The sequence below is a fragment of the Salvelinus namaycush genome, chromosome 23 (genome assembly GCF_016432855.1).
Source record: "Salvelinus namaycush isolate Seneca chromosome 23, SaNama_1.0, whole genome shotgun sequence".
Lineage (NCBI taxonomy): Eukaryota > Metazoa > Chordata > Actinopteri > Salmoniformes > Salmonidae > Salvelinus > Salvelinus namaycush.
Genome location: NC_052329.1, coordinates 12,244,592 through 12,261,685, shown reverse-complemented (window position 1 = coordinate 12,261,685; position 17,094 = coordinate 12,244,592). Strand labels below are relative to the sequence as shown.

Below are 17,094 nucleotides of genomic sequence, written 5' to 3'. Positions count from 1 at the left end.
TAGCCTGGTTCCTCTCTAGGTTTCTTCCTAGGTTTTGGCCTTTCTAGGGAGTTTTTCCTAGCCACCGTGCTTCTACACCTGCATTGCTAGCTGTTTGGGGTTTTAGGCTGGGTTTCTGTACAGCACTTCGAGATATTAGCTGATGTACGAAGGGCTATATAAAATAAACTTGATTGATTGATTGATATTAGACTATACAGGGAGGTGGGAGAAGAGATGTTACTGAGCATCAACTAACATAAAACATAGAGGCTTTGTTACGTTGAGGATTTAATGGATGTAATGTGTCCATTGATCTGTTTCCTCATCACATATTCTCCCCGTCACAGACCATATCTGAAGTATACTGCCAACTTGCATCAAAACATACGACAGCATTTTCCTGAGAAACAATCAATACAGCAAGAGCAGAATATCTTTTAAAAAGAGTTTGTCACCAGACACACGCATGCATGCACGCACACACACACACACACACACACACACACACACACACACACACACACACACACACACACACACACACACACACACACACACACACACACACACACACACACACACACACACACACATACACACTCCCCACACAGAGGCTCATGATTCAGGACTCTGACAGCAGCAACACCATTTACCTCCAATCTGCCACCCTTAGTCAAGATACGGCACTCCAATCAGCTCATAATGGAACCCAACACACAAACTCCATTTCCTGCTCCACTCCTCGTACTGACTCAATTACACTAGACCTGCCTCTCTAATGCACACTCTACTGAGACCAGGAAGTCAGAGAGGGAGGTATGAAGAGAGAGGGATAGAGAGAGATCAACAGAGAGTGAGAGAAAAAGACAGACAGAGAGAGAGAGAGAGAGGGAGAGAAAGAGAAGATGAGAGAGAAAGATAGAGAGAGAGAGGGATAGAGAGACACAGAGAGAGAGAGAGAGAGAGAGGTGGAAGAGAGAGAGAGGAGGAAGAGAGAGAGAGAGAGAGCAGAGCGGATGGGACAGGAGGCTTCTCTCTGTCAGGGTTCTAAAGGTTTGGCTCCAGTCCGCCACAATGGGAGAGAGATACTGAGAGATGTACTGTATTTTCATTAAACATCTGACAGCGCATTCACGTCAGACAGCCAAACACATGCATAGAAACGTGTCGGACGCACGCACGCACGCACGCACGCACGCACGCACGCACGCACGCACGCACGCACGCACGCACGCACGCACGCACGCACGCACGCACGCACGCACGCACACACACACACACACACACACACACTGTGTCTCTTACCTCTAAAACATGCTCAGCCTGTTGCTCCCTGTCTAGTTTCCTGGACGTGGTAGTGATGACACCTGTGAACACAGAGACAAACACATCAGAGAAAAGAACTAACAAACACATACAGGAACATCAAATGTATTTATGAAGCCCTTTTAACATCAGCATATGTCAAAGTGCTATGCAGAATCCCAGCCTAAAACCCTAAAGCAATGCAGACGTAGAAGCACAGTGGCTAGGAAAAACTCCCTAGAAAGGCAGGAACCTAGGAAGAAACCTAGAGAAAAGCTAGGCTCTGAGGAGTGGCCAGTCCTCTTCTGGCTGTGCCGGGTGGAGATTATAAGAGTACATGGCCATTAAGGCCAGATTGTTCTTCAAGATGTTCAAACGTTCATAGATGACCAGCAGGGTCAAATAAAAATCCCAGTGGTTGTAGAGGGTGCAACAGGTCAGCACCTCAGGAGTACATTTTCTTAACTGTAGCTACACTACCGTTTAAAAGTTTGGGGTCACTTAGAAATGTCCTTGTTTTTGAAAAAAAGCAATATTTTCGTCCATTAAAATAACATAAAATCGATCAGAAATACAGTGTAGACATTGTTAATGTTGTAAATGACTAAATTGCCAAGAAACTGAAGATCTCGTACAACGCTGTGTACTACTCCCCTCACAGAACAGCGCAAACGAGCTCTAACCGGAATAGAAATAGGAGTGGGAGGCCCCGGTGCACAACTAAGCAAGAAGACAAGTACATTAGAGTCTCTACGTCAACAGTGAAGAGGCGACTCCGGGATGCTGGTCTTCTAGCAGAGTTGCAAAGAAAAAGCCATATCTCAGACTCGCCAATAAAAAGAAAAGATTAAGATGGGCAAAAGAACACAGGCACTGGACAGAGGAACTGTGCCTAGATGGCCAGCATCCCGGAGTCACCTCTTCACTGTTGATGTTGAGACTGGTGTTTTGCGGGTACTATTTAATGAAACTGCCAGTTGAGGACTTGTGAGGAGTCTGTTTCTCAAACTAGACATACTAATGTACTTGTCCTCTTACTCAGTTGTGCACCGAGGCCTCCCACTCCTAATTTCTATTCTGGTTAGAGCCAGTTTGCGCTGTTCTGTGAAGGGAATAGTACACAGCGTTGTACAAGATCTTCCGTTTCTTGGAAATTTCTTGCATGGAATAGCTTTCATTTCTCAGAACAAGAATAGACTGATGAGTTTGAGAAGAAAGTTCTTTGTTTCTGGCCATTTTGAGCCTGTAATCGAACCCACAAATGCTGATGCTCCAGATACTCAACTAGTCTAAAGAAGGCCAGTTTTATTGTTTCTTTAATCAGAACAACAGGTTACAGCTGTGCTAACATAATTGCAAAAGGGTTTTCTAATGATCAATTAGCCTTTTAAAATTATAAACTTGGATTAGCTAACACAACGTGCCATTGGAACACAGTAGTGATGGTTGCAGATAATGGGCCTCTGTACGCCTATGTAGATATTCCATAAAAAATCTGCCATTTCCAACTACAATAGTCATTTACAACATTAACAATGTCTACACTGTATTTCTGATCAATTTGATGTTTTTTAATGGACATTTTTTTTTGCTTTTCTTTCAAAAACAAGGACATTTCTAAGTGACCCCAAACTTTTGAATGGTAGTGTCGATAAAAAACATTTAAACGGCATCATGAATGTGTGGTCAAAAACAGCTTCATTAAGGCAACTAATGTCACATTTAATTAGTCAGATCTACTTATGATATTCCTACATTACCCTCATTAGCTCACGGGATACACATGCACACACACACACACACACACGTACACACCGGGACTCCCACCACCTAACCAAATGAGCATTGTGACAAGGTAATTACTGTGGCTGTCCTACAGGACGCTGTCTGAGGCTAATTACTGACACTAGTCTCTACTGCCCCTAATTGTTTTGTTACTTAATGTCATTACAGCAGAACAGAGAGAGAGAGAGAGAGAGAGAGAGAGAGAAGAAGGAATAAGAGAGACAGAAGGAGAAGGAATAAGAGAGAAGGAATAAGAGAGAGAGAGAAGGAATAAGAGAGAGAGAGAAGGAATAAGAGAGAGAGAAGGAGAAGGAATAAGAGAGAAAGAGAGAAGGAATAAGAGAGAGAGAGAAAGAGAGAAGGAATAATAGAGAGAGAGAAAGAGAGAAGGAATAATAGAGAGAGAGAAAGAGAGGAATAAGAGAGAGAGAGAAAGAGAGAAGGAGTAAGAGAGAGAGAGAGAGAGAGAGAGAGAGAGAGAGAGAGAGAGAGAGAGAGAGAGAGAGAATGAATAAGAGAGAGAGAGAATGAATAAGAGAGAGAGAGAAGGAATACGAGAGAGAGAAGGAATAAGAGAGACAGAAGGAGAAGGAATAAGAGAGACAGAAGGAAAAGGAATAAGAGAGAGAGAGATAATGAATAAAAGAGAGAGAGAAGAAGGAATAAGAGAGAGAAAGAAGGAATAAGAGAGAGAAAGAAGGAATAAGAGAGAGAAAGAAGGAATAAGAGAGAGAAAGAAGGAATAAGAGAGAGAGAGAGGGTGACTGACAAGGAATGGGAAAGAGACAAATTGGAGGGAGAGGAGACTGTCAGGAGAGAGACAGTGTGACAGTGTGACAATGTGCCTCGTAACATGGGACATTTCCCTCCATTTCTCCTCACATGAATGGAAACGTATGCTACCTTGCTAAAGTTCAGTCAGTTTGAAAGAGACCTCAGGGGTGAGCAAGAATAGCCACTTATTCGTTTACTGGTCACGCTACTGTACACCCCCTCTTCTCCTTCTCCCTTCTCCCTCCCATCATGTCTCACAGATCAATACAGCGTTTTAGGCCCTTGCAAGGTTTTCTGACACTGTCAAGAGTTTGCTCGGTGAGAAAACAAAACAGTGGTGAGAAATAGAGCTTCTGGGGAGCGAGCGCTCAACCTGGAGTGACGCACGCCTTATATAATCTCCCTGATGGAAAACAGGAGCACAACTGAGATACAATGGTTCCACCTGGAGAATTGAGGATTGTCACACCCACACACACCCACCAACACACCCACCCACACACACCCACACCCATCCACACCCACCCACACACACCCACCCACACCCACACCCACACCCACACCCACACAGGTTTTGTTCTTCTATCCTCGTGGGGACCTAAAATTGATTTTAAAATCAAATTCCTATTTTCCCTAACCCTAACCCTAACCCTTACCCTAACCACTAACCCCTTACCAAACTCTAATTGCAACCTAACCCTTAACTTAAAATAGCCCCCCATATTCTCTCTCTCATTATTCATGATTGGATAAACAGTAGGTGATGGGTTGTGTTCTAAGTGATGACAGTTAGAGGCAGGAGGTTTTCCTGGGCAGGCGATCGATGAGGGCAATCAACCCTGAAGGACCCCAGTGACACAGAACTGAGCCGGACGGGTCCTCATCGACCCTCTCAATGGTGAGTCTGTCAATCTGTACACACACTTTAAACACACACACACACCAATGTACTGTACCCGTTTTTGTTTACTTTCGTTCCAACTGGTGAGCTCAGAGTAAAGAGAAGTTTATCAAATAAACTGCACTAGATTCATTCAGTCAATGTGTGTTTGTGTCTGGTTTCTTTGTGGCCTGCTATAATACACACACTGACACACACAGTCTCAGGAGGAAGGCCTTTTGAGGAAAACACTCTAATGACTGCAGACTTGGGTAAACTTCTTATCATATGAAGAGCGAGGCATACAATAGGACAAACACACACACACACACACACACACACAAACACACCACAACCTGTGATACTGAGGGGAACAATGACAGCGAAGCCTGAACTCATTAGTCTAGAGCTGGGCTTTAAAACAGAGCAAACGAGCTGGGTGACAAAATACTAACAATCAGAGAGGGGGGGGGGGGGGGGGGGCTAGACAGAGAGAGCGAGAGAGGGGAGAGGCAGAAAGTGATAGAGACGGAGAGCGACAGAGATATACAGAGAGAAAGAGAGAGAGATCGGGGTGGGGGGGTGCTGGAACAGAGGGAGTGAGAAAGGAGAGAGAGAGAGATAGAAAGGATGGACAGAGAGGGAGTGAGAGAGTAAAGGAAAGAAACAGAGAGTACAACATAAGTGAAAGGATGAGGGAGAGAGAAAGACAGACAATGAGAAGGAAGCTTGAGAGACTGCGAGAGGACAATTAAGAGGAGAGGGAGAGAGAAATAGAGAGAGAAAGAGGAGAGGGAGAGAGAGAGACACCATTGTAAATACAACCTATATTTATGTTGATTTATTTTCTCTTTTGTACTTTAACCCACTGTTCCCCCGGTAGGCTGTCATTGTAAATAAGTCAGTTAACCCACTGTTCCCCCGGTAGGCTGTCATTGTAAATAAGTCAGTTAACCCACTGTTCCCCCGGTAGGCTGTCATTGTAAATAAGTCAGTTAACCCACTGTTCCCCGGTAGGCTGTCATTGTAAACAAGGCAGTTAACCCACTGTTCCCCGGTAGGCTGTCATTGTAAATAAGTCAGTTAACCCACTGTTCCCCGGTAGGCTGTCATTGTAAATAAGTCAGTTAACCCACTGTTCCCCCGGTAGGCTGTCATTGTAAATAAGTCAGTTAACCCACTGTTCCCCGGTAGGCTGTCATTGTAAACAAGGCAGTTATCCCACTGTTCCCCGGTAGGCTGTCATTGTAAATAAGTCAGTTAACCCACTGTTCCCCGGTAGGCTGTCATTGTAAATAAGTCAGTTAACCCACTGTTCCCCGGTAGGCTGTCATTGTAAATAAGTCAGTTAACCCACTGTTCCCCGGTAGGCTGTCATTGTAAATAAGAATTTGTTATTAACTGACTTGACTCATAAATAAAGGTTCAAACAAAAAAGGGGCTTAAACAAGATTAGGATCCTTAACATCCTTAAAAATCCCTAACTGAAAAACTATGTTTTTTTGTTTTTTCCCCTCACAAAATGAAAACTACAGTACAGTTATCACAAAAAAATATTATTTTCCACATAACTATAGGCTGTAAAGGCCTGGGGAAAGTTGTGTAATTTAAATAAAACCAGAGAGGAAGAGGAACTTTAATCTACTTTGGTGAATTTGCGAGGCATGCAAGACAAGACATTACAAGATTCAGATGAAGTCACAGTTCTTTCTGCCTGCCCCCGCCTGTCTCTCCCTAGAGCTGGCTCGCCTGGGTCGTATTCATTACGCCCATTCTGTTGCAAAACATTTTCGAATGGAAGCAAACGGAACGAGACAGGGAGGGACCTTAATTTTAGTTGCAAACTGTTTGGAATAATGATTACACCCCTGCTCTTTCTCTTTGCTAATGATGCGAGTGTGTGTTCAGTCTTCGGTCTGCTGCTGGTAGAATATCCTACCTTATTCATTGATGATAGGCCCTGCTTTACTGAAGTTTTGAGACATTGCACGCAAAGAAATTGCGAGATACAGCATTCCATTGCGATAGATAGGCCTAGTGCACGGTTCTGACTCTGTCTGCCTGGTAGCCGACCTGCCTATACTGTGTCCCTCCCCTCTCTCTCCGTCCTCCGCTAGCTCGCTACAAAAGATGCAAGTGTTTGTGTTCTCGGAAGTATGGCAACTAATCAGTCTCACCCGTTCCAAAAATACAGAATCTAATGAGTTGATTCCTAGCAGAATAAAATCTTGATACTCAGAAATGGAAATCGACACCAGAAGTCGAAGTGCAAGCAGTCAAGGAATCAATTATTTTGGCGTTGAATCTCCACCACTATGTCATCGTTGTTAACAATTGAAAAATGGCAGAAAAGGCAAGCGACAGCAGTGAAGTCCTGTAGGGCAATACATTGAGAAGTTAAAGCTATGTATGGTGGAATGTAGGTACAGTAATGGTAGTGCATGTGCAATACTTTACCATCTGAAAGAGATGCACTGTGAGACCCTAACCGTTGCTAAGCAGCTGCTGTTTGAATTCACCTTTTAATGGAAAAGTACATTTTTCTAAATGTTTAAACATTAAGAAAATTTTTCCATTTGTCACATCCTTACCTCTCCCACATGACTCAGAGTAAAGACAGACACGCTCAACAAAGACATCATAAACACACTTCCACGCTAGAGACGCCACCCAGAAGTCAACAAAATGCAAAGTAGCTGGTGATAAATCTTGATATATTTCAACATTGGACGTGGCATGGCGATTGAGACTGGCTGGGTTAGGGAACAGCTGCAAGCTAGCCTGAATTTGCATTTTAATTAGAGCGAGGTGTAATTACTGGCAATTAGCTGAAATAACAATAATAGCAGCAATCACTGCACAGAGCCATGTAGCAAAGAGCTAATGACTGACGCTAACGCTAACAGGACAGGCCTACTGCAGACTGACTCAGCCACTAATGACTGACGCTAACAGGACAGGCCTACTGCAGACTGACTCAGTCACTAATGACTGACGCTAACAGGACAGGCCTACTGCAGACTGACTCAGCGTTAGTGTCAGTCATTAGTGGCTGAGTCAGTCTGTTGCAGGCCTGTCCTGTTAGTGTTAGTGTCAGTCATTAGTGGCTGAGTCAGTCTGCAGTAGGCCTGTCCTGTTAGCGTTAGTGTCAGTCATTAGTGGCTAACAGGACAGGCCTACTGCAGACTGACTCAGTCACTAATGACTGACACTAACGCTAACAGGACAGGCCTACTGCAGACTGACTCAGCCACTAATGACTGACACTAACACTAACAGGACAGGCCTGCAACAGACTGACTCAGCCACTAATGACTGACACTAACGCTAACAGGACAGGCCTACTGCAGACTGACTCAGCCACTAATGACTGACGCTAACACAAAAAGGACAGGCCTACAGCAGACTGACTCAGTCACTAATGACTGACGCTAACGCTAACAGGACAGGCCTACTGCAGACTGACTCAGTCACTAATGACTGACGCTAACACAAAAAGGACAGGCCTACTGCAGACTGACTCAGTCACTAATGACTGACGCTAACACAAAAAGGACAGGCCTACTGCAGACTGACTCAGCCACTAATGACTGACGCTAACGCTAACAGGACAGGCCTACTGCAGACTGACTCAGCCACTAATGACTGACGCTAACGCTAACAGGACAGGCCTACTGCAGACTGACTCAGCCACTAATGACTGACACTAACACTAACAGGACAGGTCTACTGCAGACTGACTCATCCACTAATGACTGACACTAATGCTAACAGGACAGGCCTACTGCAGACTGACTCAGCCACTAATGACTGACACTAACACTAACAGGACAGGCCTACTGCAGACTGACTCAGCCACTAATGACTGACACTAAAACTAACAGGACAGGCCTACTGCAGACTGACTCAGCCACAAATGACTGACACCAACACTAACAGGACAGGCCTACTGCAGACTGACTCAGCCACTAATGACTGACACTAACGCTAACAGGACAGGCCTACTGCAGACTGACTCAGCCACTAATGACTGACACTAACACTAACAGGACAGGCCTGCAACAGACTGACTCAGCCACTAATGACTGACACTAACGCTAACAGGACAGGCCTACTGCAGACTGACTCAGCCACTAATGACTGACACTAACACAAAAAGGACAGGCCTACAGCAGACTGACTCAGTCACTAATGACTGACGCTAACGCTAACAGGACAGGTCTACTGCAGACTGGCTCAGCCACTAATGACTGACACTAATGCTAACAGGACAGGCCTACAGCAGACTGGCTCAGCTAGAGGTAATCACCATACTACACACACAGCAGGACTCTACTTGAGTCTACTGAGAGACCAAGAAGGGAGCTAACAAGTGTGTCCTCCACGCCTGGACTACCCCTGAACGTTTACCTCTAGATTTAGTCTGTGCTAAGTTTGATCCGTACTAAAAGGTATCAGTACCAAGTTTGTATGCACTAGACCTGATATGGTCAATATATTTTTGACCACTGACTTGTAGCATCCAAGTTAAAGCCCCTCCATCTTTTTCTCTAAGCGCAGACAGTGTTCCTCACCAGACGGCCAAGCGTCTTTATGTATGACAATATTAGCAACGCAATTATGCAACATCAGTTCAAACACCTAGGAGCCAAAGCCTGTTAATTGCCGTTGTGGTATAGCGTACGTGTGTTTGTGTGTGGCTTTAGAATGGGAGTCGGGGAGGGGGGAGATGGGGAGGGGGGAGATGGGGAGGGGGGAGATGGGGAGGGGAGAGTCGGGAGGGGGGAGATGGGGAGGGGGGAGATGGGAAAGGGTGGACTTAAACTGCAGTTGAATTATTCATCAGAGAAAAGAGAAACTGTATGTAAAAGAAAGAGAGTGTTTAGGATCTGGGAGGAAGATCTAGATGATTAACTGCCTAATGCAGCAACACTTTTACTAGCAGAAAAGATCAGCATGGAAAAAACATCAATGTTAATTGTCCTACTGGGAGGTAGAATATGTTGAGTGTCCTCCCGTATTGCTATGTGTGTTATACGTGTGTAATATATCTTTATCATGTAGTGTGAAGGTGAGATAGGACGGTGCTCGTGAGATAGGACGGTGCTCGTGAGATAGGACGGTGCTCGTGAGATAGGACGGTGCTCGTGAGATAGGACGGTGCTAGTGAGATAGGATGGTGTTAGTGAGATAGGATGGTGCTTGTGAGATAGGATGGTGCTTGTGAGATAGGATGGTGCTTGTGAGATAGGATGGTGCTTGTGCGATAGGATGGTGCTAGTGAGAGAGGGTGGAGATAGTGTGAGATAGGATGGTGTTAGTGAGATAGGATGGTGCTTGTGAGATAGGATGGTGCTTGTGAGATAGGATGGTGCTAGTGAGATATGATGGTATTAGTGAGAGAGGGTGGAGATAGTGTGAGATAGGATGGTGTTAGTGGGGGCTGCAGCAGGTAGTAAACAGCTCAGATGGAGTGTCACTTGAGGCCAAGGGATCAAACTGCACTACATCTCCGGAGGATGTTTTTGACACAAATTAGGTAAAGTACCAGACAGAGTAAGAGAGAGAGAGAGAGAGAGAGAGAGAGAGAGAGAGAGAGAGAGAGAGAGAGAGAGAGAGAGAGAGAGAGAGAGAGAGAGAGAGAGAGAGAGAGAGAGAGAGAGAGAGAGAGAGAGAGAGAGAGAGAGAGAGAGAGAGAGAGAGAGAGAGAGAGAGAGAGATGGCAGACTAACTATGTGAGAGAGAGGTGAGAGGTGGCAGACTATCTGACCACTGTGACTGATAGAAAACTGAGGAAAACACTGACTAGGTACAGACTCAGTGAGCACTGTCTGGCTATAGAGACCGGTCGTCACAGACAAACCTGGCTGCCCAGAGAGGAACAGGCTGTGCTCACTCTGCTCCAGGGGAGAGGTAGAGACAGAGCTGCATTTCCTCTTACACTGTGACAAATACTCAGACCTAAGAGAATGTTTCTTTCCCAAAATTATAATTCAATACAAAGAATTTGAAACTATAAAAGATGAAGAAAAAATCAAATATTTATTGGGTGAAAAGCCAAAATGTGCAGTTTTGCCAGCCAAATATGTGTCCTCCTGCCACAACCTGAGGGACAGCCAGTGAAAAGTGCAAAGTAATGTTGATAATATTTCCCATCTTATTTTGTTTTGTCTTTCATACCAGGTCATGTGTCTTCTCAGTCATGTTGAGACTGGTCTACTACTGTTGCTTTAATGTATTGTTGTTCTGATTAATATTGTTGTTGTAGTTGTTGTTAACGGTAATCCCATGTACACTACTACTATTATTATTGCTGTTGGTCCCACCATTTATTTATATATAAATATATATATATTTTGTATATATATTTGATTTGTATTTTTCGATATGTATACTTTGACAATGTAAGTAATAATGAACTTGCCATGTCAATAAAGTCAATTGAATTGAATTTAGAGAGAGAGAGAGAGAGAGAGGCAGAAAGAGTAAGAGAGAGAGAGAGAGAGGCAGAAAGAGTAAGAGAGAGAGAGAGAGAGAGAGAGAGAAAGGCATAAAGAGTAAGAGAGAGAGAGAGAGAGAAAGGCAGAAAGAGTAAGAGAGAGAGAGAGAGAAAGGCAGAAAGAGTAAGAGAGAGAGAGAGACAGAGAGAGAGAGATTGAGGCGAGGAGACAGAGAGAGTAAGAGAGAGAGAGAGCGAGAGAGAGAGTGAGGGAGGAAGTGAGGGAGCGAAGACGGTAGAGAAGGAGAAAAGGAGTGAGGGAGCGAAGAAGGTAGAGAAGGAGAAAAGGAGTGAGGGTGGATAGAGGTAGAAGGGGATCTGTAACAGGTCCCCTTAGGTCATGGTAGCCTGTCTCAGAGTGATTGTCTGCCTCAGTATCTCTCCTGTCATCGCTCTGTCCGACAAGGCCAGGGCTGAGGGAGAGGGCCCAGGTGCCTGTGTGAGTGACAGAGTGTCTATGTATGCGTGTATGTGCATCCATGCGTGCAGTTGTGCACACTTCTGTAAGTGTGTGTGTGACCCCTCATCGCCAGTCAAGTACAGAGCATTGAGTCTACTGATTTCTGTCCTCCCCTCCTCTCGTCTCCCAGTAGCTGCAGCATTCCCATTAAGCTTATTACAAAGATGAAGACAGATTGAGGTGTTGGGGAGTGCTCTTCAAATTTCACAAACGCATGCCTTCCTTTCAGACACACACGCACACACACACACACAGACACGCACACACACACATGCCTCCCGTCTATACCAGGGCCATGCTTGGGTTACACAGCATTGATAGTCATACATTAAGACCAGTACAGGACAGGCCTGGGAACAGCCAACATGCTCTGTTTAACAAAAGAGGAGATCTGATCCTGAGGGCTGATCCTGTATCTGTGGTTGCTAGCTTCTTAGAAGAAAGCAGTGTTTGGATAACTGACTGTGGAACTGTGATGTGGGCATATTCCTCAGGGAAGTTGAGATCATTGTCTATTGACTTATGACCTGTATCAACTTATGACCTCACCAAAGACCAGACAATTGGGCTGGCTATAGACCTGTGAAATATACTATACATTTTCATCCAGAAAAGTGGCCTTTCAGCAAATTCATGTCACATATTAAGCAGTCTACACATTGTAAAGGAGACTTTGATGTTACTTTTGAAGGTTACAGCTTCAGAATATAAGGATAAATAGACATGGAGGGAGAGAGGGGTACAGTAAAGCGAAAGACAGGGGAGAGGGGAGAGGGAGAAGGAGAGTGAGAGAGGTAAAGGGAGAAAGAGAGAATGGGTAGAGCAAGAGAAAAATACAGACATTGAAAGAGAGGGAGAGAGAGAAAGAAAGAGAGTGAGGAAGTGAAGAAGGTAGAGAGATATAGGGAGAGGGAGAACCCTAAGGATGTGTGGTCTGTTGACATGGCCGTGGTCTAGAGTGTTGAGGAGAAACAGAAGACCAGAACACTGAGAATTACTGTTGAGACAAGCAGAGGTGTGGTGAACGACAGAGCAGGCCAGGGGGAGAGAGAGGGAGACAGAGAGGGAGGATGGTAGAGAGACAGGGTAAACGGATGCTCTCTACGGAGCCAAATCTCAAACCAAGAGGAAGAAACAACACTCTTTGTCTATCAAACCAACCATTCCTCAATGACCAACGTAACACCCAGACATGCCTCTCCTCTCGCTGTGACCGAACAGTCCGAGACCATGCTGCTTTCTTCCCTTGTCTCCTTTCCTACTTAATAATCAACAAATGAACAGACTGGATAGCAATGCATGATAGAGTCGAATAGTAATTTATTGTCCATCTGTTATAATAGAAACTCTTTCTTCTCACCCAGAGACAACACACAAACACACACCACTTGAGAGGAGCGGGGAGCACGGGGTCAGCTGAATTACAGTGACCCTGGTGCAGTTCTGGGGTTACTCGGAGATTGAACAGCAGATGGTTAGTGGGGAGCACTTGAGAGTAGTGGGGAGCACGGGGTCAGCTGAATTACAGTGACCCTGGTGCAGTTCTGGGGTTACTCGGAGATTGAACAGCAGATGGTTAGTGGGGAGCACTTGAGAGGAGCAGGGAGCACGGGGTCAGCTGAATTACAGTGACTCTGGTGCAGTTCTGGGGTTACTCGGGGATTCAACAGCAGATGGTTTGTGGGGAGCATGTGAAACCAGCAGCCCTCTGCTGCCAAACCTGGGATTTGATCTCACCTAACAACATCCTTCTCCATCAGTGGTTCCTCTCACTGTAGTCAGAGAGATATACTACGTTTTTTCTTTCTTGAGACCATAAAAAATGTACGGACCATCAAAAGAAATTCATAGAGATCAGCTAAAATCTCCAGTACAGCTGGTGTGTGTGTGTATCTGAGAGTGTGTCACCTCCTTTCCAGTGGAGTAGAACTGTCACATTTAGGCCCAGCCATCTGGATGGGTTAAGGGTATTTAATTAGTCACGTACGCTAATCAGGCTGGCCGCTACACATCGCCTCCACATGTAGCTGCCTATCAGGCCGTCACATAAATCACACACACACACACACACACACACACACACACACACACACACACACACACACACACACACACACACACACACACACACACACACACACACACACACACACACACACAAACGTGCAAACATGATGAGCTGGCAGTCAGGTGTGTAGTAGCTGGATGGGGCTGTACTGCTGCCAGGTGAGGCCAGTGGAGAAAGAGAGAAAGAGAGAGAGATGGGATAGATAGGGAAAGAAAGAGAGAGAAAGAGTGGCAGTGACAGAGTGAGAGAGTTACAGAGAGGGAGAGGGGGATACAGAAAGAGCAGGAATCTGAGAAAGACAGAGACGTGCTGTTAATGAGCTTGACGGATGCCACTCATGCATCGCTGCAGTGTGTGTATGTGTGTGTTGTTGATTACCATATAGATAGCTTTACTGAACCCAGAGAGATGAACAGAGGGAATTAAGGTTGTAGCTATAATGCCAATTCACTTACAGTGTCAACGTGCTGGGAAAGACAGGAGAGATAGAGACGCATGATGGCAAGATGGAGAGAAAGAGAGAGAAGAGAAGGTGGAAGAAAGATACAAGTGGACAACTAAGGCAAATGGAGGGATGAAGAGAGAGACAGTGGTTGGGAATACAGGAGGAGGTAGAAAGAGAGAGGAGGAAAAGGTAACGAGGGAGACAGAGAGACAGAGAGAGAGAGAGAGAAAGAGGAGTACAAGGATCAGAAACCAACAGACACATAGAATACCAACTTGGGAGATGGTGCACCTGGGGCATGTCAGTAGTCTAAAGTAGGCTTCGTCTCCACTTCCCTCCATTCCTTTCCTCCTCTGCTCTCCTCCTCGGCTCTCCACCCCTCTCTTCTCCATTCCTTTCCTCCTCTGCTCTCCTCCCCTCTCCATTCCTTTCCTCATCTGCTCTCCTCTCCTCCCCTCTCCATTCCTTTCCTCCTCTCCTTCCCTCTCCTCCTCTCCTCCTCACTGTATCACAATTCCAGTGGGTCAGAAGTTTACATACTCTAAGTTGACTGTGCCTTTAAACAGCTTGGAAAATTCCAGAAAATTATGTCATGGCTTTAGAAGCTTCTGATAGGCTAATTTACATCATTTGAGTCAATTGGAGGTGTACCTGTGGATGTAATTCAAGGCCTACCTTCCAACTCCCTGCCTCTTTGCTTGACATCATGGAAAAATCAAAAGAAATCAGCCAAGACTTCAGAAATTAAATTGTAGAACTCCAGAAGTCTGGTTCATCCTTGGGAGCAATTTTCAAATGTCCGAAGGTACCACGTTCATCTGTACAAACAATAGTACGCAAGTATAAACACCATGGGACCACGCAGCCGTCATACCGCTCAGGAAGGAGACGCGTTCTGTCTCCTAGAGATTCATGTACTTTGGTGCGAAAAGAGCAAATCAATCCCAGAACAACAGCAAAGGACCTTGTGAAGATGCTGGAGGAAACAGGTACAAAAGTATTTATATCCACAGTAAAACGAGTCCTATATCGACATAAAATGAAAGGCCGCTCAGCAAGGAAGAAGCCACTGCTCAAAAACCGCCATAAAAAAGCCAGACTACAGTTTGCAACTGCACATGGGGACAAGGATCGTACTTTTTGGAGAAATGTCTTCTGGTCTGATGAAACAAAAATAGAACTGGTTGGCCATAATGACCATCGTTATGTTTGGAGGAAAAAGGGGGAGGCTTGCAAGCCAAAGAACACCATCCCAACCGTGAAGCAAGGGGGTGTCACGTTCGTCTTCCTCCTCGTCTGAGGAGGAGTAGTTGGAAGGATCGGAGGACCAATATGCAGCATGGTAAGTGTTCATCTTGATATTTATTTAAAAAGAGAACACTGAACGAACTATACAAAAATAACAAACAACGAACGTGAAGCTATCGAATAATAGTGCTGACACAAAACACTACACATAGACAATCACCCACAACCCACAATGACAAAACAGGCTACCTAAATATGGCTCCCAATCAGAGACAACGACAAACACCTGCCTCTGATTGAGAACCATATCAGGCCAAACACATAGAAATAGAGAAACTAGACATACAACATAGAATGCCCACTCAGATCACACCCTGACCAAACAAAACATAGAAACATACAAAGCAAACTATGGTCAGGGCGTGACAGGGGGTGGCAGCATCATGTTGTGGGGGTGCTTTGCTGCAGGAGGGACTGGTGCACTTCACAAAATAGATGGCTTCATGAGGATGGAAAATTATGTGTATATATTGAAGAAGCATCTCAAGACATAAGTCAGGAGGTTAAAGCTTGGTCGCAAATGGGTCTTCCAAATGGACAATGACCCCAAGCATACTCCCAAAGTTGTGGCAAAATGGCTTAAGGACAACAAAGTCAAGGTATTGGAGTGGCCATCACAAAGCCCTGACCTCAAACCCATAGAAAATTTGTGGGCAGAACTGAAAAAGCGTGTGCGCGCAAGGAGGCCTACAAACCTGACTCAGTTACACCAGCTCTGTCAGTAGGAATGGGCCAAAATTCACCCAACTTATTGTGGGAAGCTTGTAAAAGGCTACCCGAAACGTTTGACTCAAGTTAAACAATTTAAAGGCAATGCTACCAAATACTAATTTAGTGTATGTAAACTTCTGACCCACTGGGAATGTGATGAAAGGAATAAAAGCTGAAATAAATCATTCTCTCTACTATTATTCTGACATTTCACATTCTTAAAATGAAGTGGTGATCCTAACTGACCTAAGACAGGGAATTTTTACTAGGATTAAATGTCAGGAATTGTGAAAAACTGCGTTTAAATGTATTTGGCTAAGGTGTATGTAAACTTCCGACTTAAACTGTATATACACACACATCTTTAAAAAATATATATATTTTCCTTTATTATTTTCCACTAACCCCACCACTCCTCCCCTAATTGGAGTAAACTAATGAACAACAACACTTAAGCTTCTACTTCTAGCTTATACATACTCTATACACAATAGTTATCTTTTTTTTTTTTTTTTTACTCCTATCCTTCTGCTGCCCTCAACCCTTCCCATCTATCTCTTAACACCTTCCATATTGGATTTCTATTTGCCATATACTTTTCAACTGTGCTGTGATGTTTCACAAAAGTTCTGAACATTTATTTTCTCATAGTTTCTACAGATTGTAAATTAAAGATACATTTTTTCCCTAAAAGTATTATTATATTATTGATCGATTGACTATGACTTTATAAATTACCCAGCAGTGCTATTTGCAGAGTTAGCTCCAGGTAAATGTTGCAATTCTTCAGCCATTCCTGGACATGTGACCAAAAACAAATTACATATGGACAGTACCAAAACAAATGATCTAATGATTCTGTATCTTCGCAGCAAAA

The 17,094-nt window shown here is 44.5% G+C and overlaps 1 protein-coding gene across 1 annotated transcript in view; it reads right to left on the bottom strand.

The window, feature by feature from the left end:
- Positions 1-17,094, bottom strand: part of fat3a (FAT atypical cadherin 3a) — a 234,259-nt gene that overhangs the window by 112,854 nt on the left and 104,311 nt on the right. Inside the window, exon 4 of the mRNA XM_038962177.1 lies at positions 1,288-1,349. Coding sequence (XP_038818105.1) covers positions 1,288-1,349 — 62 coding nt within the window. The remainder of the gene's footprint in view (positions 1-1,287; positions 1,350-17,094) is intronic.